General features: G+C 41.5%; 1 protein-coding gene and 1 long non-coding RNA gene across 8 annotated transcripts in view; both read left to right on the forward strand.

The window, feature by feature from the left end:
* LOC137188661 (NLR family CARD domain-containing protein 3-like) overlaps positions 1-26,770 on the forward strand; it is a 100,474-nt gene that overhangs the window by 5,817 nt on the left and 67,887 nt on the right. For 3 of the 7 annotated variants that reach the window (XM_067598254.1, XM_067598264.1, XM_067598255.1), the window contains 6 exons: positions 1,919-1,997; positions 2,159-2,384; positions 2,541-4,344; positions 4,464-4,637; positions 5,600-5,773; positions 6,588-6,761. In XM_067598254.1, coding sequence (XP_067454355.1) covers positions 1,919-1,997; positions 2,159-2,384; positions 2,541-4,344; positions 4,464-4,637; positions 5,600-5,773; positions 6,588-6,761 — 2,631 coding nt within the window. Of the gene's footprint in view, positions 1-1,918; positions 1,998-2,158; positions 2,385-2,540; positions 4,345-4,463; positions 4,638-5,599; positions 5,774-6,587; positions 6,762-7,596; positions 7,771-26,770 lie in introns of all 7 variants that reach the window. The other 4 variants (XM_067598260.1, XM_067598257.1, XM_067598258.1 and 1 more) reach the window with 4 other exon arrangements.
* On the forward strand, positions 12,172-26,746 carry LOC137188671 (uncharacterized). Its single transcript, XR_010929470.1, has 3 exons — positions 12,172-12,279; positions 26,503-26,549; positions 26,704-26,746. It is a non-coding gene; the product is annotated as an uncharacterized lncRNA (long non-coding RNA).

Below are 26,770 nucleotides of genomic sequence, written 5' to 3' on the forward strand. Positions count from 1 at the left end.
TTTGTATGACGTGTTGTCCAACCACGTCAGTGAAAAGCCGGCCGTCATAGAGAGGGAGGAGACATGATAATCATTTAAATATGGAGATAACAGATCACATGTTCAGACAGTCTCTCCTGGAAGACATTCATGGTGTTGAACTCAGTTGTTCATATGATAAGTGACATGATATGATTTATTTATATATTACAGACATAAAAAAACATGTTAAAGTGAAAACACTCATTTCCAACATAAACCACCAAAAATTAAATAAAATAATAAATGCCCACATCGTAAAAAAGTACAACAAGGACAATTTGATGGCTGACGTAAAAATGGAATTGCAGATTTCATTATAAACCTGTGACCATGTTCCATAAATAAGTCCTGACCTGACTTCTATAAGCTCCTCTCATTTTTAACAGCTGGATGTGTAACAGGAGGCTGTTCCACAACACGGCAGCAGCTTAAAAAAAGGAACTTCTGGCTACATTATTCACTGGAGGGACTTTATATGAACACACACTGGCCCTGGTGTTATAGCCATGCTGAGTATGTTCCATTGTTATCTGTGAAGTATTGAGGAGCAAACCCATTGATGATGTTGAACATATGATGCAGCTTCTGTTGTTCTACTCTGAGCTGTACTGGCAGCAGTCCTACACTTCTGAATTCATCACCAACATGAGTTAAAGAGGATACATCTAATAAATACTGAATAATATTATTTTGCAGAAGTTTCTTAACAGAAAAGTTAAAAAGAGCCTTAGTCTGTGAAACAGGAACTTAAGTTTGCTGCCACTCTCAGATATTTTAGCAACAACAGATTCACGGGACAGTGACTGGTCCAATATTATTCCTAAGTATGATACAAAATATAATAAAATTTCAATTTCTTTACAAAAGATTTTCAGTGTATTTGTTCTTGACGTCTTTGTTCCAAACAGGATTGACTCGGTTTTACCCAAATGTATTGAAAGCTTTTTATCTATGAGCCACTCTCTCACACTTTCTGATAAATTACTAAGAGTTGTGAATTTCACTGACATCATTCCCAGATAGCAGTAATGCAGAATCATCGGCATACAGCAGCAGCTTGCATGTCACAGCAGCTGTCGTATCATTTATATACATAAGAAATAAGAGGCCTTAAAATAGAACCGTGCAGCACCACGCATGTAATATCCTGAGGTTCTGATAGAACCACTTCAACATCACAGACTTGAGTTCTTCCTGTAATGTAAGAAATAAACCATTTTACAGCAGTATGTCCAAACACCATGCACTGTAACTTTGACAACATTACAGAACGATTCACTGTGTCAAAAGCTTTCTGCAAGTCAGCATAATTTCCTTCATCAAGGTTTTGACTAATAAAATCAAACAAATGAATCAGACAGATGTCAGTAGAGTCTGCTGCTGTAAAACCAGACTGAAGCTCATACAACAAACTGTGTCTGACTAAATACTCCTCAACCTGCTCAAACACAAGACATTCAAAAACCTCAGACATGACTCCTGCCTACTTTATCATTTACACACACTTGAATGTCATTTTCATACTGGGAGCTGCCCAGTTCAACCCGTCTGATACAAGCAGACACTGAACAATTCCACTGGAGCAGCTGGAGGTTGTAGCTGCCTTGCTCCAGGGCACTTCAGCGGTGTACAGTGAGGGAGAGCTGTTGTTCAGAGCTGTTGGGACTAAACCAAACTGACTGATGAAGCAAAACACTGAGCTGAAAGCTACAAACAGACTGAGCAGTTGATTCTCATTCTCTCTTATGGGATCAGCAGGATTAGTAAAGCTTTATCACTACAGGGAGTCATCTGATTCTCTGTTCACATCCAAATATCACTTGATGGACCTTTAGCTTGTGTTTGTCTCTGTGTGGACAGACATAATGTGAGCTCATTCTTCATGATTCCTCCACAGAGTGGACCAGGAGAGCTCAGAGGTTCCCAGTGGTCAGTCTGCCCAGCAGCATCAAACACACCTGAACTCCATATTTATGGTCTGTACATGTACAACAACTACTTTTACATCTATTCAGTTCACAATCATCTCCATGCTGCACTTTGTAGACCAGTGGATTGTCAGTCTGTCCAACATGGATCTGATGTTTGCTTCATGATTTCAGTTTGATTGTGTCATTCATATAGTATTCTGTTCCAGCTGCTGGAGGAGAACATCGTCATTTTTGTGAAGAACGAGCTGAAGAAGATGCAGAAGGTTCTGAGTTCAGATTACCCAGAGTGCCTAGAGAGTCAGAGGGAGGATGAGGGGGTGTTGGACGGTGAGGAGGAAAAGCAGAGGAGGAGCAGAGAGGCATTTCTGAAGATCACACTGCACTTCCTGAGGGGAATGAAGCAGGAGGAGCTGGCTGACTGTCTGCAGAGCAGTAAGAGGATTTCTATAAAGATTTAACATACTGGACAAATTAGAAATTTACTGATGTCTCAAGAGATTGAGAAAAATATGTTTGATGTTTAATTAAATGTTTAAATATTTACTTTATACTTCATTTATTGATCCTTTTTCATGTCTGTTCATTCAGGGACTCATGCTGGCAGGTGTCAACGTAAACTCAAGTCTAACCTGAAGAGGAAGTTCCAGAGTGTGTTTGAGGGGATTGCTAAAGCAGGAAACCCAACCCTTCTGAATCAGATCTACACAGAGCTCTACATCACAGAGGGAGGGACTGCAGAGGTCAACGATGAACACGAGGTCATACAGATTGAAACAGCATCCAGGAAAATAGACAGACCAGAAACAACCATCAGACAAGAAGACATCTTTAAAGCCTTACCTGGAAGAGATGAACCAATCAGAACGCTGATGACAAAGGGAGTGGCTGGCATTGGGAAAACAGTCTTAACACAGAAGTTCACTCTGGACTGGGCTGAAGACAAAGCCAACCAGGACATACAGTTCACATTTCCATTCACTTTCAGAGAGCTGAATATGCTGAAAGAGAAAAAGTACAGCTTGGTGGAACTTGTTCATCACTTCTTTACTGAAACCAAAGAAGTAGGAATCTGCATGTTTGAAGAGTTCCAGGTTGTGTTCATCTTTGACGGTCTGGATGAGTGTCGACTTCCTCTGGACTTCTACAACAATCAGATCCTGACTGATGTTAAAGAGTCCACCTCAGTGGATGTGCTGCTGACAAACCTCATCAGGGGGAAACTGCTTCCCTCTGCTCGCCTCTGGATAACCACACGACCTGCAGCAGCCAATCAGATCCCTCCTGAGTGTGTTGACATGGTGACAGAGGTCAGAGGGTTCACTGACCCACAGAAGGAGGAGTACTTCAGGAAAAGATTCAGAGACAAGAAACAGGCCAGCACCATCATCTCCCACATCAAGACATCACGAAGCCTCCACATCATGTGCCACATCCCAGTCTTCTGCTGGATCGCTGCTACAGTTCTGGAGCATGTGTTGAAAAGCAGAGGGGGAGGAGAGCTACCCAAGTCCCTGACTGAAATGTACATCCACTTCTTGGTGGTTCAGTCAAAACTGAAGAAGGTCAAGTATGATGGAGGAGCTGAGACAGATCCACACTGGAGTCCAGAAAGCAGGAAGATGATTGAGTCTCTGGGAAAACTGGCTTTTGAGCAGCTGCAGAAAGGCAACCTGATCTTCTATGAATCAGATCTGACAGAGTGTGGCATCGATATCAGAGCAGCCTCAGTGTGCTCAGGAGTGTTCACACAGATCTTTAAAGAGGAGAGAGGGCTGTACCAGGACAAGGTGTTCTGCTTCATCCATCTGAGCATTCAGGAGTTTCTGGCTGCTCTTCATGTCCATCTGACATTCATCAACTCTGGAGTCAATCTGCTGGCAGAAGAACAAACAACAACCCAGAAGTCTGAAACAAGAAAAGACAAATCTGCAGAGACACACTTCTACCAGAGTGCTGTGGACAAGGCCTTACAGAGTCCAAATGGACACCTGGACTTGTTCCTCCGCTTCCTCCTTGGTCTTTCAATGCAGAACAATCAGACTGTCTTACAAGGCCTGCTGAAACAGACAGGAAGTAGCTCACACACCAATCAGGAAACAGTCAAGTACATCAAGAAGAAGATCAGTGAGGATCTGTCTGCAGAGAAAAGCATCAATCTTTTCTACTGTCTGAATGAACTGAATGATCATTCTCTAGTGGAGGAGATCCAACAGTATCTCAGATCCGGAAGTCTCTCCACAGATGAACTGTCTCCTGCTCAGTGGTCAGCTCTGGTCTTCATCTTGCTGTCATCAGAAAAAGATCTGGATGTGTTTGACCTAAAGAAATACTCTGCGTCAGAAGAGGCTCTTCTCAGGCTGCTGCCAGTGGTGAAAGCCTCCAACAAAGCTCTGTAAGTACAAAGACAGTTATTTATTGATTGATTTATTGAAAAGATATTCAAAGAGATTTTTTCAATAGGGGAGAAAAATAAATGTTTCATTAAATATTTTTTCCAATTGTATTTCTCAGACTAAGTGGCTGTAACCTCTCAGAGAGAAGCTGTGCAGCGCTGTCCTCAGTTCTCAGCTCCCAGTCCTGTAGTCTGAGAGAGCTTGACTTGAGTAACAACAACTTTCAGGATTCAGGAGTGAAGCTACTGTCTGCCGGACTGGAGAGTCCACAGTGTACACTGGAAACTCTCAGGTCAGGATTTAACAATCTGTTCAACTGATCACCATTTAAACTTTAATTTATATGAGCAGATAAACACCTGGGCATTTTCTCTACTCAAATTATTTTCAGACCAGTTGTGTGTTTAGAGCCTGTGAATATCTTTCTATTAACATAATTTTATTAGTTTTGTTCTGTCTCTGCTGTTGGAACCTGAAATACTAAAGAGGAGTTTTAAGATCCAAAAACTGAATTAAGAACTATGTAACTGGCCCAAAGTACACATACAGTTATTCAGTGAACAGTATTTAGCAATAGTTTTAGTTTCTTGTAATTTCAGATCAGTATCTGTGCTGGGATGATTTTTACTCACAATGGTGATATGACAGTTTACCCTAGCTGTTTTGTGGTTAACCACCATTTTAGTTTCAAACAACCTTAAAACACTGAATGATTACTAAAAACGGTGTGAAATAGAGACAGTGAGTGTGAGTGAAGGAGTCAGAAATATTTCCTTACTGTTAGTGTTTACTTTTATTTCCACAAAGTTCAGTAATTATATGCCACATTAGTTGGGATTCATGTTCTGTATTTCACTGTGAGCACCTGAGATAGAATCATTTACCTGTGTGACGTGTTGGAGGTTTGATGTTTATACAAACTGTAGTCAGACTCTGTCACCTGCAGCTCTTCATCTAATCATCTCACTGTGGCTGCTTCTTCTTTTACTATTCTTTTATTTAGACCCATTTTTAGCTGTGAAGAGTTAGCAGTCGCTAACATCATGTTGAATAAGGTTACAGGAAGGTGAAACTGCCTCACAATAAAAGCCTTACAGTGGTTGGCCATTTGAATTGAGAAGTAGTGTATGGAGTGATTATGTTTGACTCTAAAGATCACAGAAACACATTGGTGATGACAGAAATAAAAACAACACCTTCCAGTCCTGCAGTGATATCAGACCATGTGACATGTGTTGTTTTGTGTGTCTGCAGGCTGTCAGGATGTCTTATCACAGAGGAAGGCTGTGCTTCTGTAGCTTCAGCTCTGAGCTCCAACCCCTCCCATCTGAGAGAGCTTGACATGAGTAATAACAACTTTCAGGTTTCAGGAGTGAAGCTACTGTCTGCCAGACTGGAGAGTCCACATTGTACAATGGAAATTCTCAGGTCAGATCATGTTTGTCTCAACTGATAACTATAAATACCATACAATCAATCAATCAATCAATTTTTATTTATATAGCGCCATATCACAACAAAAGTCATGTCAAGGCACTTTTCACATAGAGCAGGTCAAGACCGTACTCTTTAATTTACAGAGACCCAACAATTCCCCCATGAGCAAGCACTTGGCGACAGCGGTAAGGAAAAACGCCCCTTTAACGGGTAGAAACCTCAAGCAGAACCCGGCTCTTGGTGGGCGGCCATCTGCTTTGAACGGTTGGGTTGAGAGAGAGAAAGAGAGAGGGAAAGGGGGAGGGGGGACAGAAGAACAACAATCATAACAACAACAATAAGTATAAGTATCAATAGCCAGGGAAGGATGCCATCAGGACTGTGAAGGACTGCGAAGGCTCGGCCCAGAACCCAGGGTTTCCTGTTAGATGAGAAAGCACAATACAGTTTTTACAACGTCTCTTATGTCAGTATTTCTGAATCTCCTCTTCATCAAGATTTTAAATATTACTGTGTAGAAAATCCGACATATGTTTCTCTACTTCAGCTTCATGTACTGTCCAGCACAAACATAACATCTTTGATTAACATGAAGAAGCTCGTCATGTTTTGATACCATGTGATTTATGTTACTGAATTACTTTTTATTCCGATTAATTGATTATTAACTGTCACATCTCTGGCTGGTTTAAAACAGATCACCAAAGATCATAGCCAGTTCTTGGAAGAGATTACATATCATCAACGTTTAGACCTATTTCAACACAAATGTTATTTGTCTTCTTGTTTATTGTTGTCTCTTCAGACTGACTGACTGTAACCTCTCAGAGAGAAGCTGTGCAGCTCTGTCCTCAGTTCTCAGCTCCCAGTCCTCTAGTCTGAGAGAGCTTGAGTTGAGTAACAACAACTTTCAGGATTCAGGAGTGAAGCTACTGTCTGCCGGACTGGAGAGTCCACACTGTACTCTGGAAACTCTCAGGTCAGGATTCATCAATCTGTTCAACTGATCACCATTTAAACTGTAATTTATATGAGGAAATAAACACTTGGACTTTTCTCTATTCAAGTTATTTTCAGACCAGTTGTGTGTTTATAGTTTGTGAATAACTTTCTACTTATATATTTTTATTAGTTTTTTTCTGTCTTTGCTGTTGGAACCTGAAATACCAGAGAGGAGTTTTAAGATCCAAAAACTGAATGAAGAACTGTGTAACTGACCTAAAGTAAAACACATAGAGACAGTTATTCAGTGAACAGATTTTTAACAGTTACAGTTTTTTTTAATTACAGAACATTATCTGTGCTGGAATGATAGTGATTTTTACTCACCATGGTGATATGACAGTGCATCCCAACTGTGGGATTAATTCATGTTTTGTTTCAAACAAACTTAAAAATCTGGATGATTCCTGAAACTGAATGGAGTCAGAAATGTTTCCTTACTGTTTTTCCACAACATTCAGTCCTTATATGCCATATTAGTTGGGATTGTCCTGTATTTGACTGTGAGCATATGTCACCTGTAGCTTTTCATCTAGTCAGCTCACTGTGGTTGTTTCTTCTTTTACTATTCTTTTATTTAAACCTATTTTTATGCAGTGAAGAGGTAGCAGTCCCTAACATCATGTTGACTAAGGTTACAGGAAGCTGGAACAACTTCACAATAAAAGTATTACAGTAGTTAGCCATTTGAATCGAGAAGGAGTGACTGAAAGTGTTAAGTTTAACTCTAAAGATCACAGAAACACATTGGTGATGACAGTAATAAACACATGATCTCAGATCATTTGATGTGTGTCATTTTCTGTCTGCAGTCTGTCAGGATGTCTAATCACAGAGGAAGGCTGTGCTTCTCTGGCCTCAGCTCTGAGCTCCAACCCCTCGCATCTGACAGAGCTTGACTTGAGCTACAATCATCCAGGAGCCTCAGGAGAGAAGCTGCTGTCTGCTGGACTGGAGGATCCACACTGGAGACTGAACACTCTCAGGTATGGACAGAGAGGTGGACAGGTTTGTTAGTGTGAATCAGTTTAAACAATCCTGTCATCTGTTCAGAATACAAACTGCTGAGTCTGAAAAGAAAGTACAGTGTAATTACTCCGTAGTCACGGTGTAATCTTTTGTACTAACGATGTACCGTTACAGTAGGTACAAATATATATTTATCATATCATTGTCCTCCACCCAATGAAATCAGAGGGGTGGGGGCAATTTTATATACCAATAAAACAATTTGCTTTCAAAAACAAAAACCCCTGAGTTGTGAAAAGGATGCTTCTTTAAAGACATTTAGCATATACATATTGTTTCTAAACAAAGAAGTGCTCATTTTACCCACAAAGTGAAATTCAAATTTATAGTATTGTTGTGACAAGGGATTTATGTTCTCATCAAAAACAGACATATCACATGAATCATATGTGTTTCCTATGTATTTTCTTAAACTAAGGACTTTTAAAAAAGTAGGATTCCTATGTCTATATCCGGTCTAATTTCTCATTCAGGAACTCCTCCACTGCTGCTGCACTGCACAGTCCAGATCTATTCTGTTTAGCTTAACAACAGTCCTTAACAGTCCTTCCATGGATGTATAAAGAGTCCTTCAGGGCTGCGGAAGCAGCTATCTACTGCTCGATAGAAGAAGTGAAAGGTAACCTCTAAATCTGAAAAAAGGAAATGTTGTTGTTGAAGGGGCCTAAATAAGATGTAATGTTTTACTGATGTGTTTGAAAATATAGTTCACAATTTGCATTATAATTTATTTTCTAATATACTACTCTATCAATTTATCTATATGTTACTGATCTTCTTCTCTTAACAGTACCTCACACTCATGTATGTTACAATTGTAGAGAAGTGAAGATGAAATCTGGAAACACTCATTGGACCAATGCAATGTCAATATTGTATTCTGGTTGTTGATTGGTTAGGGAGGACGTCCTCCCTTGGAGCATCATTTTATGTGTCTTGGCCAATCACAGATTAGCATGAAGAAAAATTAAGTACTTTAAATGGATGTAGGAGATCCCACCCTGAGGAGGACAGCATGAGCCCGTCCTCCTCTGCCCACCACCCCCCCCCCCCACTCTTCCCTTCTGCCCCCCACCACCGCTTCACACAGACTGCTCTTTCTCCTCCTGCCCTGCAGGTGTCACTGTTGAAGCATTTTAACCAGAATTACAATGATGGATTCTTTCCAAAGAAGAGAATAAACATATTTTATAAATAATTCTGAGATTTGGTAATGGTTTATTTCAATCAAATATTCTTTTTTATATTTTGATCTCCTTCTTGCCTCTCAAAAGATAGAGGAGGAGCAACCTCCTCTGCCTCTATGGACCAGCCTCCACTGTTGTGTATATATATATATATATATATATATATATATATATATATATATATGTAGGTACAGGGGAACAAGAATTTAGAGAGAATTAATACTCTAGTTATTCTTTAACTACTAGGTACCTGTTATGTTATTACAGGGTACAGTATGACGATAAAACGGAGCAAAAATCTGGACATTTCAGGGAAGATAGAGTGATGACTTCTGTAGCACTTAATAAATCTGATGTGATTTTATTTCAAAATGACCTTAGTACCAATAAAACAGCCAAAATACATGGGTTTACGTGGGTTTACAAAGGTCCAGGACAGTGTGTTGTCATGGATGCTGTCTGAAGACTGTCTCAGCTGTCATTCACCTCACCAGCAAACTTCATCACTTGATGCTTGTTTATAGCATCTTAGCTCCACCTGCCATCAGTGGACAGAATTCACCCACCAAAGATGTCACTCACTTGTGTGTAAACACATGTTGACAATTTTGAAGTCATTAAAATGTTGAAGGTCTTCTGCCTGGCAGTTGTCTTCGTCCAGAATTACAAATCCTCAAGGTGCAAGCTTATCCTTTTTTCAGCTCTGTGCACAGTCTCCCTTCATCCCAGGAAATATATATATAGCTATAGCTAATATGAATATAGCTAAAGATAAAACATTAGGTATGAATCAGAGTGCATATATATATGGTTCATATGCTCTTCTGATTGCAAACTGTGTAGTTAATTTAGTTTGTTCTTCCATGTTTTGAGGCAAGTAAAATTGAAACAAACTGTTTTCACATTGTCTTCTGTAGTTACAGAGTAAGTTATGTTGATTGTTCCCCCCTTGTTACATTTAGTTACAGGGTAATTACAAGGTGTGTGGGCTGTAATCTAAAGTACTGATAGTTCCCCCCTTGTTACATGCAATTACAGGGTAAGTACAGGGTATGCAGCAGGGCCGGACTGGGAAAATCATTCAGGCTGAGAAATATAGCGAGAAATATAGTCCCAGTCAGGCCACTTTTTAAGTGGGGGGTCTGAGGGTCCCCACTAGGAAAATATTAGTTACAAAGACTTCATTTCCTGCATTCTGGTGAATTTTAATGCATGTGAACAACAAACTAATGAGCCAACAACTACTTAGTACAATATACTGTTATGAACCTCAAATAAAACCAAAGGTGCATATCTTACGACAGAAGGTCTAATTTTTAATCAATATTTATTAAATAATAACTAAATAAACAATTAATATACTAACAAAATAGAAAATGTGCAGGTTGCTCTGAAGTAGTGGGCTTCTCTACTACGGTGGCACCAATGCTTCTCTCTCCACCTTCAAAAAGAAAAAAAAGCAAGAGCACAGCACAGCATATCTTTTAATGTACCAATATAATACAGTTAACAACTCTCTCTCTCCACCTATTCAAAGAACAGAGCAAGAGCACAATACCTTACTCAGTTTACTGATAGACACTAACAGTTACCCATCAAAGGTTAAAATTTAACCAACACAAACATTAAATAACACAGATCTTTACAATAGCCTGAATAGTGACAGAAGATGTTGTGTTGTCTCAATAATTTTAAATTATGAGCTCAAAGTATGAACTCACTGACTGAAATTAATCACCATAATGCATTCATTTTCAAATAATATTGACCACATTAACTAGTGTTACCTCTCCAATCTCAGGCCCTGAACCGTAGTTGGGCGGCCACTGGTATGACGCTAGCTCACTTAGCTTAGCCTGGCTCATAGCTGGTAACAAGCTGTACTAAGAGTCCGGACCAACTCTGCGGTGGAGAATGGGGTACTTTACTCCAGCGTCGCAGTGGACTTAATACATAGTCTCTCTGTGATGCATTTGACACTTGTTTCACTGACAGTGGTAACTTATTTCTCCTCTACTGGCATACACCTTTTCTCTGTGGCTGTGGCTAGACACACACGTATTTCCGACTACCGGCGCTTACACTACTATGTCACACACACACACACACATTACCCCACATTACCCACAAAGCCTCCTTCTTAAAGGAGCAGGCTTGGCTTGCAACACTAGACTGGATATGCCAATTACGTCATCAATGTTTTTGAGGAAATTAGAAAGGGAACTGCCACTTTTATATTTGATTGTCCAGTCTGTTTGCTGCTTTAACATTAACAGGGGACAATGACGCATCAGTAACATTAGCTATGTTAGCTAGCTAGCACATTTATTTACTGACTAACCTGGCGGCATTTAACGGCATCTCCTGCAAGCGCCTTTCTCTTTTTTTCTCCCTCTCTGCTCCTCCCTTCCTCTTTTTTCCACCGTCCATCTTCCTGCTAAGTCATTTAGCCTCTAAATGCACCTGCTGCCAACTACTCTCTCTCTTTCTCTCTCTCCCTCAGCCAGCCGGAAAGAACTTTGCAAACAAATGATGTTATTATCAATTTTCAAATTTTATCTGCCACAATTTATTATCTATGAATATAGCGTATTCATAAATTGCATTATATAATTTGTGTTAGGATTTTAGTTCATTTTTAATTGTTCCCTGCCTTGCTGCTTCAGTCTGCGTTTTCCTGATTTGTGTCCGCAGCGGGCCTACGGTGGCCGGTGTGAATGTGGGGCTAGCCCCTCTCTCACAGTGTAATGTGTATTGTACGTGGGAAAATATGAATACGCATGCTCAGAGTGTTCATGTATTCAATGTATATCCTATGTGTAGATCACATGAAATTGATGACAAGTGGGGCAGACAGCCTGAAGCCCCACTAAAGCGTCATTTCATATTTCACAGCTGATTGGCTCGCTGTCTGACAGATAGCCAATCAGATAGCTCTCTGTCAGACAGATAGCCAATCAACTGTGAAATATTTCAAATGACATTGCAGTGAGGCTACAGCGCGAGCTGTTTACAGTTACAATTTACAGTCGGCTAAAAAGGGGAGACTTTCTCAGCTAACGCCAGCTAACTTGAAAAAAATGAAGTGGATTTCATACTCGAGCACAGGGTATAAACTCTTTATTTGGAGGAGAAACTGGAATTAAGGCGCCTCGGAGCCCACCAGCCACAGAATACTGTCATCACTCAAACTGCTGGTAAAATTAACCGCGGGTTTAACGTGGTGAAGTTTGCCGGGAGGAAAAACCGCCATGCTGCCCTTTTCTGAGCCGTCAGCTGGTGACTGAAAGCATATTTTATCATCCTGCCTTGGTGGTTCTGGTCCATGAATTGGTCATATTGTTGTGCTGGATCGATTGATATAGATGGTGACGAGTGTTAGTGTGTCCATGCTTATCTACTGAGGTTGTTGTCATAAAGTCACAGAATGGATTAGTATCCTCCTCCTCTTTGCTGTTCGCTTATGGCTCTGTAGGCTCATTTGTTCTGAGCTTGGTTGTGTTGGCTTATGATGATATATCACATTATTAATTAATCAATATTACAGAGAGGTTGTGCTTCAGTGATGCGGTCAGGCGCCTCGTTCCTGACCGCATCACTGTCGTGAGTCAACCAGCCAACTGGAGCTAATGCTTTCTAGAGATCGTGGCTTTTCCCAAACTGAATAAATACCCCACATATAAACACAAAACTGCTTTGCTAGTTCAATCTCGTTGTAACTAAGATATCCGTTGAAAAAAGAATTTTTCCATGGACAGATTTAGCTACTACGTCCGCAAACTTCACATATATATTTAAGCTAGTAGCGCCGTGTCACCAGCACAGCTGATGGAGGAAGCCGGAGTAGAAACTGAGATAAACTCTCAACTGAAGGGAAAATGGCTGAGTTTTGCTGTGTGTGGGGGAGCAGGGTAACGATGAAGAGTTTTTCAGTGTGTGTCAGTGTAACTCGTCTCTCAGAGTTCAATCCACTCGGTTAAGGATCCGTTTTGTTTTCCCCACAACTCCTGATCAGTTCAGTTCAATCCAGTTTCACAAACAGAAAAGAAAAACAACTCAAACTCCGCTCCGGGTTTTCACTGCAGATCACCACAAAACAAAACAAACCACAGACACTAGCAAAGCAACACAGTACATAAAATAAAGCCAGCAGAAACATCAGATAGGTCGGACCACCGTGTTTAACTATATATCTTCACACGTTACAGTTACGACTGAAAATGACAACAGAAGAAAAAGTTCACATATCTCCGCAACTCAAATCAACCACCAGTCGTCTACCCGGAAGTGACTGATGTTGTTAGCGTGACGTCACGGTCTGTAGTTCTAATGAATTGCGGAGTGATATTTTTAGTGATGAGGCTTTTTTCATTTGAGCACGGCTAGGTGTGCTGTCATTCTGATTCAAGCTCGTTCTAAATGTCCAGTTGACCAATCAGATTGCTTGGTCGGAACTACGTGTTGTGTAATTTAGACTTGTGATAGTGGTGACGTCACTTGTGTAAGTTCATTTCAGTTCAGTGAGGCTTTATTGGCATGAGCATATTAAAGTACAGTGTTGCCAAAGCACATTGTACAAAGTAGTACAAACAGGGGCAGGTACAGGTTTTAACATCCAAACAGTAAAACATTATGTTAACTTTACAGTTTGAAAACAATAACATTGTCAACAATGTTTTGTAATGCAAATTACATAAATAAATACACAAAAGAAAGAAAACTGAACTAAACTGATGGATATCAGCAATAGTGATAATAATAATAATCATAATAATGTGTGTGTATGTGTGTGTGTATGTGTGTATGTGTGTGTGTGTGTGTGTGTGTATACATGTGTGTATGCGTGTGTGTGTGTGTATGTGTGTGTGTGTGTGTGTGTGTGTGTTTAGAGTGTGTGTATATGTGTCTGTGTGGAAATGATGATGATAATAATAATAATCCTATGTAGCGACTACTGGCAACAATGTAAAAGTCACTGAGAGGCTGAGGTTGGGCCTTGTTTGCCGTTTGTCTGACACGCTACCAAAAAGATTCGCCGAGATCAAAAAATAGGTTTAATAAGTTTTATTAATGAAAACGATCAACTTATTATAACGTGCACAAAATATACTCAAAATAATCACAGCGATCAGGTGTAAAACAGCGGTCAACAAAAAATACGACGACCCACTCACCCTCTGTCTCTTACCAGCTGGCATGCAGGTGAACAGGTGCTTAAATTAACTATAGGATACCACCGCCCATATCCATGTGACCTGATTATCAATCCCCGTGATCGTGCAATAATAAACAAACCAAAATAACCCAAAATATAAAACAAAAGAATTACTACTTTGCAATTCATTCAAACTTGAAATTAATCCATGGCAATTCATGGCTCCTACACGCCAGCCCCTAATTATTAGGTTATTACATAATAATTACTCACATTGCAGATGTTAATAGGAGGCATGAAGCAATTAAAAGCTCAATAATCAAAGTCCATAAATTTACTTTACATTTTCGATCTTCTTTCTTCCTCCTGATCCTGTGAAGGAGTCATAAGTCAGTAAGACCAGAGGTTACTAGCACATAGTCTTATCAGAGTGATCTTTACCATCACTCTATGTCTGTCAGTCAAAATCAGAGTCAAAATGGAGGTCAAAGTGTCACAATGTGCATCAACCACTCCTTATCCAGCTTCGGCCTCCTGTAGTAGACAGACTTTGGTTATTGGTCGGTCCAGGCAGCTGCTCTTTGTTTTGATGCGTACCTGACGCACAAAACCTCTCCTGTCTGGAAAGGTTTGTAGGACTCTTCCCATGACCCAGGAGTTACGAGGTGCCGTGTTATCCACTATAAGCACTACATCTCCAGGGATGAGGTTGCGCTTCACTCCTGACCACCTCTGACGCTCCTGCAGTTGAGGTAAGTATTCTTTAACCCATCTTTTCCAGAACAAGTCAGACATGTACTGGACCTGCCTCCATCGTCTACGCACATACATGTCTGTCCCCTGGAAGACTCCTGGTGGCAAAGATGGTAAGGTCTTCAAAAGTAACAGGTGATTTGGTGTCAATGCTTCCAGGTCATTAGGATCTGTGGATGCTTTAGTAATTTGGACGGCCATTGATGATGGCTTCCACTTCACAGAGAACTGTGTGAAGGCCTTCTTCGTCCAAGTTTTGCACTTTTAAAGTGGAATTGAGGACTTTCCTCACTGATCTAATTAACCTCTCCCAAGATCCTCCATGATGTGAGCCAGTCGGGGGGTTAAAAGTCCATTTTATTCCTTTCTGAAGAAGAACACCATTAATCTGAAACTGATTCCACTGCTCAATAGCTGTTCTCAATTCACGCTCTGCTCCAATGAAGTTTGTCCCATTATCAGAGCGCAATTCCTGAACTTGACCACACCTCGCTATAAAGCGTCTGAGTGCATTAATGAAAGAGTCTGTGTCCAGTGAAGGTGCCACTTCAAGGTGGATTGCGCGTATGGCCAGGCAGGTGAAAATGACTCCATACCTCTTCACTACACTCCTTCTGCTCCTCACCTCGAAAGGTCCAAAATAGTCAACTCCAACACGAGTAAAAGGAGGTTCATCTGGAGTAACTCTTTCATAAGGTAAGTCTGCCATCTGCTGGGACACTGGCTGAGCATTCAACCGTCAACAGATGATACACTTTGACAGAACTCTCCTTATGGCTGTACTGGCACCAGTGATCCAATATCTCTCGCTCAGTTTGGATAACATGTGGTTACGACCACCATGTCCCACCTCTTGATGAATGTGCCTCAGAAGAATGGCTGATATATGTAAATCCTTAGCCAGTATTATGGGATGTTTCGTTTCTGCTGGCATAGATGACCTGCTGAGCCGACCACCAACTCTCAAAACACCATCCTCCATCAGTGGGCAGAGTGTGTAGATGTGACTGTGCCCCTTCACACTTTTTCCCTTTTGCAGCCTGGAGAATTCCTCTGGAAACCTCTTCCTTTGACTAAACTTGATGATCTCCAGTTCAGCCTTCTCAAGCTCCTCCACTGATAGACAACTTGAAACTGTCTCTCTCTTAAAAGTTTCCATGTCCTTCTCCAATGAACGTCTTTGTTGGTCCGTATCCAAGTCAGACTGTGCAAGAGCCATGCTCAATTGTCTCCTCTTCTGACAAACAGACAAGAGCCAAGTCTTAAATCTCAAGATCCAAGCAACAGACTTTCTCAGATGGGTCCAAGAGTCAAAGTAATGGATCATGCGAGTCACTGCATCAACCTCCTCTCTGACCTGTACAGCATTCACTGCAACAGCTTTCTTAACCTCAGGGTCATCTGATGGAAGTTGAAGAGCATCGTCAGGAGAGACAGGCCACTCACTCTCAGGTTGAAGGAGAAAATGAGGCCCTGACACCCATGTTGCATTCTTGAGAAATGTATCTACTTTCACACCCCTGGAGGCAACATCGGTTGGATTGCGTGCAGTTTCAACATACCTCCATTGAGAAGGGTGTGAGGCCTTGCGAATTTCTGAGACTCGGTTGGCAACAAAGACTCTGAATCTGGAAGTCTCATTTTTGATGTACTTGAGCACAGAAGCACTGTCCGTCCAAAACACAGAATCCTGAAGATGCATATGCAGCTCTTTCCTCCACAAGACATCAATGCGGCTTGCCATGGTGGCAGCAATAAGCTCCATTTGGGGGATGGTAACAGACTTCAGTGGAGCTACCCTAGCCTTTCCCATAACAAAGGCACTGTGTACTTGAGAGTGGGCATTTCGTGACAACAGGTAAGTCACTAATCCATAGCCCTCTTCACTTGCATCACAGAAATGATGCAGCTGTGCTGTAGTAACTTCTCCAAAGTCCAGTGGTTTCAGACATCTCATGATGTTACATTTCTCCAAATGACAAAGTTCATCCAGCCAACTTGTCCAGTCCTGAGCAACCAACTCAGGTATGACATCATCCCAGCCAAGTGCTCTCCTGCACAGATCCCTTAAGATCTTCTTCGCTGACAGGATGACAGGACTCAAGATACCAAGAGGATCATAGATGGAGCTAACTGTTGAGAGAATCCCTCTCCTGGTGAGTGGTCTGTCCTTGATCACAATCTTGAACTTAAAAGTATCAGACTGGATACACAATTCCACCCCAAGTACTCTCTCTACTGGTAGCACATACTGGTCCATGTCCAACCTTTTCATATCCTTAGCTCTGTGGCTCTCAGGTATCACAGACAGAACATCATGCCTGTTGCTTATCCACTTTGTGAGCTGGAATCCACCTTTAGCACAGATGGAGACAAGGTCATGATAAAGTGACACTGCTTCCTCCTCCGAAGCTACTGACACAAGACAGTCATCAACATAGAAGCAATGTAGGACATTATCCACCACTTCCTGGCTGAACTGTTCTTTGTTGTCCTCTGCACATTTTCTGAGGGCAAAATTGGCACAGCTGGGAGACGACGTCGCCCCAAAGAGATGCACCCTCATCCTGAAGTCGACGAGATCTTGATTTAAATCCCCATCAGGCCACCAGAGGAACCTCAGCAAATCAACATCTTCCAGTGGCACTCTTACCTGGTGAAACATGGATTCAACATCTGCCATGATCACCACTGGTTCTTTCCTGAATCTGGTCACCACTCCTATCAGTGAACTTGTAAGATCTGGTCCCTGTAGGAGCTGAGCATTAAGTGATGTTCCCTGAAAACTCGCTCCACAGTCAAAGACAACTCTGATCTTTCCTTTTGTAGGATGGTAGACGCCATGGTGCGGAATATACCAGACCTTGCCATCACTACGTTCCACATCCTCTTCAGGCACCCTTTCAGCATAACCTTTGGCAACAAGGTCATTCATGAAGGCCATATAATCAGCATGAAATGAGGAATCCTTCTGAAGCCTCTTCTTCAGGTGTAAGGCACGCTGCTCAATGATTTTCTTATTATTTGGCATGCTAACGTCCCTTTTCCTCAGAGGTAAGTTGATCTGATAGTGGCCATTCACTTGCTTTGCTGAGTTTGTGACCAGTTCCATAAACTTTTGATCTTCTCTTGACATGCCAATTTGTTCATCCATGCTGCATTCAGGGAAATCTGCCTTAAATTGCTGCTGCCAAAGTTCATCCAAACACACAACTGACACTCTGTTCACTTGTAACTCTGGCTGCTCACAGTCCATTGCATCTCCACTGTCTCCTTTCAGTGGTCCGTTCACACCCAGCATTGTCCTTATTGCATAGGGTCCATTATTAACACTGCGTATGACTTGCAATGGTTCCAAGGCCTTAGAAACATTTGTCCCTATCAACAGCTCAATCCCTGCCTCAATCTCAGGCAAATTGACATGTTTTAAATGAGGCCATCTCTGAAGATCACTCTGTCTCGGAATGTTCCCTTTGTGAACAGGCATGCACATCTGCGTGTAAGCCTTGGGCAGTTCACAGAAGTGCTCCTCATTCAAGCCAGCTACCTCCAGGCCTGACACGATGTGACTGCTCACAACTTTCTCTTGGCCCATTGTCCGTAAAAGAATATGTACCTTCTTCCCTGTAAGGTCAAGCTTGTGCATCAGAGACTCTGTACAGAATACTGCTGTACTGCCTTGGTCCAAGAAAGCATAGGTGGTGACAATCTTGCTCCCCTTTCTGGATTTAACTTGCACTGGAACTATGGGAAGTTTACAATCGTGATCACCAGCCCCAGTAAGACCACTTGCCACCAGAGTGCTGTCCACTGACACCTCTGCTTTCCTCTCAGCTAGGTCAGATTCCTTTTCCTTTCAAGGAATGTGAAGTATGGTTGGATGTTTAAGACCACATTTTGCACAGGAAATCCGTTTTCTGCAATCTTTGCTGATGTGTCCAATACACAAACAGCCAAAACAGACACCATTGTCCTTCAAGAAGCCAATCTTCTCTTTATGTGCTCTTTTCCCCAACTGAGGACACAAATCCAATGCGTGACCTCCTCCACAGCAAAGACATGTCTTCCTTTCAGTTCCAGGTTGAGTTTTGTTTCCCACAGGGGCTACAGTGGTAGCAAAACTGGTTCCTTTAATTCCAGAACGAGATTGTGGATTGTGCTTGCTTACACCTTTGTTTGTTGTCAGCGATGGAGCATCCTGTATGTTTCCAAACACTGGGTCAGTTAAGATTCTCATTTGTCTCTCAATGAAACTAGCGATGTCAATGAATGTAGCTCTCTGGCTGTGCCTTTCTTGCAGTTCACAGGCTACAGTTCTCCACTTGTCCCTAAATTTGTAAGGCAGTTTCCTTATAATGGCCAGCATATTGGCAGGCATGTCTAGCTCATGCAAGTATTGCACCTCTTCCATGGCATTACAGCAGCCTCTGAGAAAAAAGCTGTAATCTTGAAGAGCTTTTACATCTTCAGTTTTGATCGGAGGCCATGAAAGAGCCCTTTCCATGTATGCAGATGCAACCTTCTGCTCATTTCCAAACTGCTCCTGTAGTAAAGCCTTAGTCTTAACATATCCCCTCTCTGGATCAATGTGCTGGCAGCTTCTAACAAGCTCTTTTGGATGACCCTTAGTGTGCTGCTCCAGGAAATAGAGTCGGTCACTGTGGCTCGCAGTGTTCCTTTCCACACCATCCTCAAAAGCCTTCATGAATGCATGATATTTTAATGGATCACCATCAAAGGTTGGTATATCTCGCTTGGGCAAAGATGAAAGACATTGCTGCTGTATCAACAGTGTAGTGATTTCATTTTGCTTCCTCATAATACCAAGCATGTTGTTTTGGTTTTCACTTTCTGGACCCATATTTGCATACAACACATTTCCATATTGCATTTGTGTAGTTGCTTGAGCATCACGATACACTGAATGTTGCTGGGGTTCATGGCACCCTACAGACATAGGCTTCAAATGAAAGAACTGAGATGGATTTTTCTCCTCAGGCCTTGCTCCTGTATCCAGGTGGTCACATTTGATTTCCTTTTGTGACATTTGTGGAATAAATGAATTTGCCTTAGCACTGAGGGTTTGTATTTTTCCTTGTCTTTTTTCCAAATAAGAATTCATCCCATCTGATTGCTTTGTTATAGAGGTTTTCCCACTTAGGATGCTCTGAGATCTGAACACATTTAGCTTAGCCATGTGCATAGCAATTTCCTCATCCAGTTGAAGCTGCTCCTTCCTTTTACATAGCCGTTCCTCCTCTTCTTCCAGTTCGTGTTTGTCCTTTAATAATTTTTGTCTTATCTTTAAAGCTGCTAAGTCCGCCTCAGCTTTAAGACGTGCAGATGAAATACTAGAAGCAGCAGACTTTCTTCCTGTTGCAGAGTTTTGTGATCTGCTTCCCACATTTGACACACTGTCACTTGGCTTTACATCATCTTGTATATCATCTGTCATGATTATGGATGCAGCCTGCATTATTACTTGAGGTTCATCGGCTATTTGAAGAAAAGACACATCTTCATTGATTCCAACAGGATCAGATTGAACACAACTGTCATTGTGGAGCAGTTCCTCTGGTTCACTCAACCATTGTTCAACATGCCCTTTAAATGTGTTGCTGTATTTCACAATGCTGGAAAACCATTCATTTTGTTTCCTCTGTTCATCCTCTGGGAGTAAAGGAATCAACATATTATGTGACATGTTGGCATTTTCACAAAGTTGAATTAAACTCTCTAAAAGGGGTTGTACATGAGAGACGTTTTCCCTTTTTTTCATGAATGATTTCATTTGTGGTATGAGCCCTTTGATTTTGTTCACAGTCCTTTTGCGTTCCCGTTGAAGCTTTTCAATTTTATTCACCAACGCCTTTGCGGTGAGTTGAACTTTTCTTTTCCCACACTCCATTTGAGAACTTGCAACACCAGCATTTATTTGACTCATTTTTTCTCTTTTGAGTTCCTTTTCGATGACTTTTCAATACATTATTTGTGCATTTAAGGACACATCCACAGACCGAAAGGCAATTCATCCAGCAAACATCACATTTCCACATCAACAGCGCAGCGGCAACTTCAAAGAGACCAAGCGGAGATTCCTTATTTTTGCCTCACGGAGATAATTCAGCACCGGTAATCAATCAGCCAGTCGTCCCCAGCGGACACACAGCAGTGAATATGCAAGCCGCATTCCTTCCATTAATACACAGCTTAATGCGTATAAACACCGGTAAGCCTACCTGGCTTCTGTGGTTGGCTTTGACTGCGGCTCCTGAAGTTGTAATAGTTGACAGCCCGATGATCGCTTTGTTTAAGCCCCTTCCAATAGATCCTTGAGCCCATGCGCCTTCCGGTGATGTTTCTTTTAATGCCGTTTTTTGTTGACAAAATGTAGCGACTACTGGCAACAATGTAAAAGTCGCTGAGAGGCTGAGGTTGGGCCTTGTTTGCCGTTTGTCTGACACGCTACCAAAAAGATTCGCCGAGATCAAAACTGGGTTTAATAACTTTTATTAATGAAAAGGATCAACTTATTATAACGTGCACAAAATATACTCAAAATAATCACAGCGATCAGGTGTAAAACAGCGGTCAAAAAAAAATACGACGACCCACTCACCCTCTGTCTCTTACCAGCTGGCATGCAGGTGAACAGGTGCTTAAATTAACTATAGGATACCACCGCCCATATCCATGTGACCTGATTATCAATCCCCCTGATCGTGCAATAATAAACAAACCAAAATAACCCAAAATATAAAACAAAAGAATTACTATTTTGCAATTCATTCAAACTTGAAATTAATCCATTCATGGCTCCTACATCCTACTTAAATAAAAGTTAATAAGTAATTACTTTTAAATGTACTTGAAATATTAAAAGTAAAAGTACTCACACAATGGGTTGTCTCTTAATGTCCAGGCCTGTATTTCAATAAAAACCATAGTATGGGGCTGCGTTACCCTGTTAGGTAACATATAATCTACAGAATTATCAATTAGAGGGTGAAATGTATCACAGAGGGTAAGCATAAGTACACTAACCTTTACAATAAACAGAAGTTGTTGCAGGTAAGTATTACTAATGGCATCTGCAGAGGTATAAGAATTACTAGTAGTAACATCTGCATTTTCTAATATCATTAGGCAGAACCAATAAAGAAGACGGTTATATCTTCAAATCTGGTTAAATTCTGGTGTTATATACTCCGATACAGACAGTAGATGGCGGTGTGGCTTTCAGTCTGTCTGCAAAACCAACGAAGGAGAGGAGTGATGTTTAACGTTGTGGGCTCAGACTGACCACAACTTTCTCTGCTAAAGAGCTCAGAAGAAAATACACAGCAGTGTTTCACATTAACAGACTGGACAGTGCTGGTCTGTAAACTCACAGCCCCCCCACCAACACTCTTGGAACCGATCCATATTAAACGTGAACCTTGTAATCGTGACCGCTACACGGCTAATGTAAAACAAAGAACTTATGCCTGCGGTAAATTACGTTCACTAAAGTGTTTGTTTTTACCACCGACAGGTTCAGATTGTTGTTATAAGTGTGTGACAACATTATGAAGGATTCATATAGAGACAGAGCTGCTGTTAAAGGGTCAGATCGTTTCTGTTAAACCAGAGAAAGTTTAACCAGACTCCACTGAACATGTTCAATTATCTGCAAAGACAAGACTAATTTGACCTGCACTATTTAGGCAATGTGCAAGTGCAAACTTGTCCATTAATACTAATTTCACAACCTAGAAAAGCTAGACCCTATATTACATTGTAAATGACGTCCAGCTAGCATGTGTGACAAGCTAACCTAACTTACCACCTTACCTTCCCATGGAAGTTAGCTAAATAATGAAAGCACCGTTGTCTTTTCTGGCGACTGCTGTATATTAACATGTACTTCACTAGATTAGAGCATTCATAACATGATGTCAGTAAACTAAACTAATATAACCTTGGCTAACATGTATAAGCCTGAGAAAATAACTTAGCATAGCAAGAGCTCTGCTCACCTCAATGTGTTTCTTTAGATTTGAAGGTGAATTTTTGAAAGCCAGTAGTTGTTTTCTTTGAGGCAGACAGTTGATTCCTGGAGCTTATATATTTAAACATTTCCTTCAAATAGGGCCAAGGGTGGCTGGACTCAAGGGGCTCAGTCTCTGGGTCCATATTGAATGTACAAATCACAACTGCTGCTTCCAAATGCGCACTCTGCTGTCATTGGAGGCCGGGATAGCAGCACCTGATTGGTTTAAAGCTCCGAGGCATTTTGATGACTGATCAATCATAAAATGTAACGAGGTGCATTTTAGAAATGTACTGGAGTAGAAAGTACAGATAATAGCTGCAAAATATAATGGAGTAAAAGTCAAAAGTACGCTCTATATTTTTTACTTAAGTAAAGTACAGATACATGAAAAATGTATTTAAGTACATAAACGAAGTATTTGTACTGCGTTACATTCCAGCACTGTCCACGGGAGATATCAGCGTTTATCCTCTGGATGGTGTCAGGATGGAAGTCTCTTCATGGGAGGATGGTGGAGATAATGATCTTGGAAGAGGGGAAGGTCTGTGTAGCTCTCTGTGCTACTCTCTTCATAGACTCTGCTACCCTCCCCTGCTGTAGTCTCAGGTCATTACTACCTGTGTGGATGATAATGTGGCTAGGTTGACCCAAGGTGGACTCAGTGAGCAGCTGGAGGGCGTTATCAGTCCTGGAGCACCAGAATTTATTAACTTTGTGAGCAGGAAAAAGCTGGTCCTCTTTAACATGTTTCCCATTTGAGTCTATTAGGATCACAATGTCAGCATCACTGGTTATCTTTACCTCTCCAGATGTTTTGCTAGGCCTGCTGGTAGTGGCCTCCCTTTGTGAGCCTGTGGTAGAGAGGGTGGGGGTGGGCGTTACTGCAGGTCGTTGTGATGACCTGGTGTCAGTCGGGGTGGAGGTGGAGGTAGAGGGCTGTGGTTCAGAGTGAGGGGAGCTGTTGGTGGTGATGGAGGGTTCTCGTTGGTTTGCTCTGAGACTCTGCAGCTGCGCCCAGGCTGAGGATGGTTTGCTCTCTCAGGAGCAGTTCCTCTCTCATAGCAGTGAATTTTCTCCCTGTAGCCTGTCTGTCCTGCTGCAGCTCCTGGACCTCTCCTCTCAGCTCCTGCAGGGAGGTCTTCAACTCATTCCTCATCTGGCTGTATTGGTCTTTGAGCTGCTGTGTGGACTCAGTGGATGTCTGGTTGGAGAGCAGCAGCTCCTTCACTTCCACGAGCTCTACTTCCTGCAGGGACAAACACTCTCTCTCTCTCTCTCTCTCTCTCTCTCTCTCTCTCTCTCTCTCTCTCTCTCTCTCTCTCTCTCTCTCTCTCTCTCTCTGTCTCTCTCTCTCTTCTTCTGTATATGTGTACAGACCTGCTAGAAGCCACTTTGTTGTTAAAAGTGTTTTGTGGATCCAGAACATGTTAAAAACACATCAGTATCAAGGTCAAGTACTGTAGTTTTCCTGGTATGTAGCCTGTCTATTGAAGTAGTTGGTGCCCCTCCAGTTTTTTACATATAAAAACGCTGCTGAACGTTGCTGAAGCATATTTACACAAACTATACAATCATAGCAAACACATAAATAAACAAACAATAACAATACAAGAGAGCATGGAGAACAATAGGGGCTATGGAAGATAGGTAAGAGTAACATAAGATATAAACATACAATAAATGAATTATTAATGAATAAACATGAATTATTATCCATGTGGGTCTAACAGAGCTGTGGAGCTCATGGCAGCTGCTACAGATCTTGCTGCCAGTCTACAGCAGTCCTCCCTCTCTCCCAGCAGGACTGGAAGTCTCTCCCAGTCACTTACATAGAGGAACTCTGGGAATATTTGTATTATTTCTGTAAAATATTGGTCTGTAATACTTTGATGTTGGTTACAGTGAGTTAAGAAGTGCAGCTCTCTGGTCACAGTAAGAACACAACGTCTCCTCTCTGGGCAGCAGGTCTGTCTGTGTCTTCTTCCACTGCCAGGTTGTGTTCAGTCAGTCTGTGCTTAGTCAGTGTTCTTCTCAGTTTTCTATCAGACGCTGTGGTCAGGTAGGATGTCACAGTGTCTCTCTGTTCAGGGTTACGTATGTTTCCATTTTGTTCTGGGATTTTGTTAGTTCTGTCCAGTAATCTCTGTGTTTTTATTTTTCTTTCATCATAATTTGGTTTGGTCTAATTTTCTGAGTGCATGTGTCCTGAAGCTGAGGTGGTCCTGGTGTAAAGACCTGAGCGGTTGATGTCCCTCTCTCTCTCTCTCTCTCTCTCTCTCTCTCTCTCTCTCTCTCTCTCTCTCTCTCTCTCTGTACACCGTTAGTAGAAAAGATTACACCATAACTACGGAGTAATTACACTGTACGTTTCAGGCTGTAATCTAAAGCGTTACCAGAAAAAGTGTCATTGTCAACATGATTTGACTTTGAGACGCCTGTTTCTGATTGGCTGAATGTAGCTGCTGTTGATAGTCGTCATGTGTAGCTCACCTGCACTCAGGTGATTGACAGGTGTGTTGCCTAGCAACAGCAAAGCACCTCAGTGTGATCAGGATCAGTGATGTCGTAGGGCTGCTCGATTAATCAAGTATTATTTTGTCTTCCAACGATTATGAAAACAAGATAATCGAGATAAATCGATTATTCTGCCACATTCTGCTTCACAATGATGCTCTGGTTTTGTCTGGTGTTATAAATCCAGCGCAGTGAGACAGACAGAGCGGAGTCTTCCTCACAGCATGAATGTGTCTGAATTTAACAGTAAAATGTCATAATATTGTGAGACCTATGAGATATGTTGCCAAGACAACTTAAATATAAACTTATATTATTAAAAGTTTGGTTTTGCCTCCGCTGTTACGACTCTGTTATGACTCTGAAAAGTCTGACGGTTTTCTCTCAGGTAACGTTACATCCAGCACTGACACAGTGAAACAAACGGATCAGCCCGGAGCTCCACGGTTAAATAACATGTAATTGATCAGTAGGAGGTTTAATTTTCCCCGTAGGGCCCCGGTGAGAGGCAGCTCAGGGAGACGGCGGCAGATGGAGGTGGTGGAGCTGCAGCTGCAGGCTGCCCGCATGGCTGCATTCAATTACCAACAGCAAGGATATTAGTTTTATTTTATTATTGTTGCTTATATGCTCAGTTCACAAAGTGTGTGAAGAGTTCATTCTGCTGACTAAAATACATTTGTTGGATCATAGTTTGTGTTTTTGTGCTTTATTGCTGTTTAAATGTAGGATATTATATGGCTATTTAAACATATGTCCGCTAGTTGTTCTATATGGCCGGAATTCTGGAATATTAACGGACATGTTGGCCGTCAGAAAAGTCTAGCGTCTAACCCTGGTCTGCATCTGTTATTGTTCAAGGAAATCCATGGTTAAAAAGACAAGTTGTTTTTTTAAATAGATGCACAATGTTTCCAAAGTCAACGAGTAATCGTGTTAAATAATCGTGATTATGGTTTTTGCCATAATGGAGCAGCAGTAATATTATGTCCATGTTTGCATGCTGAAAGAGAACGTGCTGCTCTGACCCCCCTCCTCCTTTCAGGCTGCAGCCTGCTGGAGTCCGATGGTTGACACCAGGTCTGAGGAAGTGTAAGTGTGTTTTTCATTTCATTCATCAAAACAAAGCAAACTTCAAACTGTGACATCACTCATTCACATCCTACTGAGGATGAAGATGATGTCATCATCAAACAGATGATCGATCAATAACTGCAGCTGTATTGTGTCTCGTTCTCTCCATCAGATTTCTGTCAACTCACACTGGATCCAAACACAGCAAACAGAAGACTCAAACTGTCTGACAACAACAG

This window comes from Thunnus thynnus, chromosome 9 (genome assembly GCF_963924715.1).
Source record: "Thunnus thynnus chromosome 9, fThuThy2.1, whole genome shotgun sequence".
NCBI lineage: Eukaryota > Metazoa > Chordata > Actinopteri > Scombriformes > Scombridae > Thunnus > Thunnus thynnus.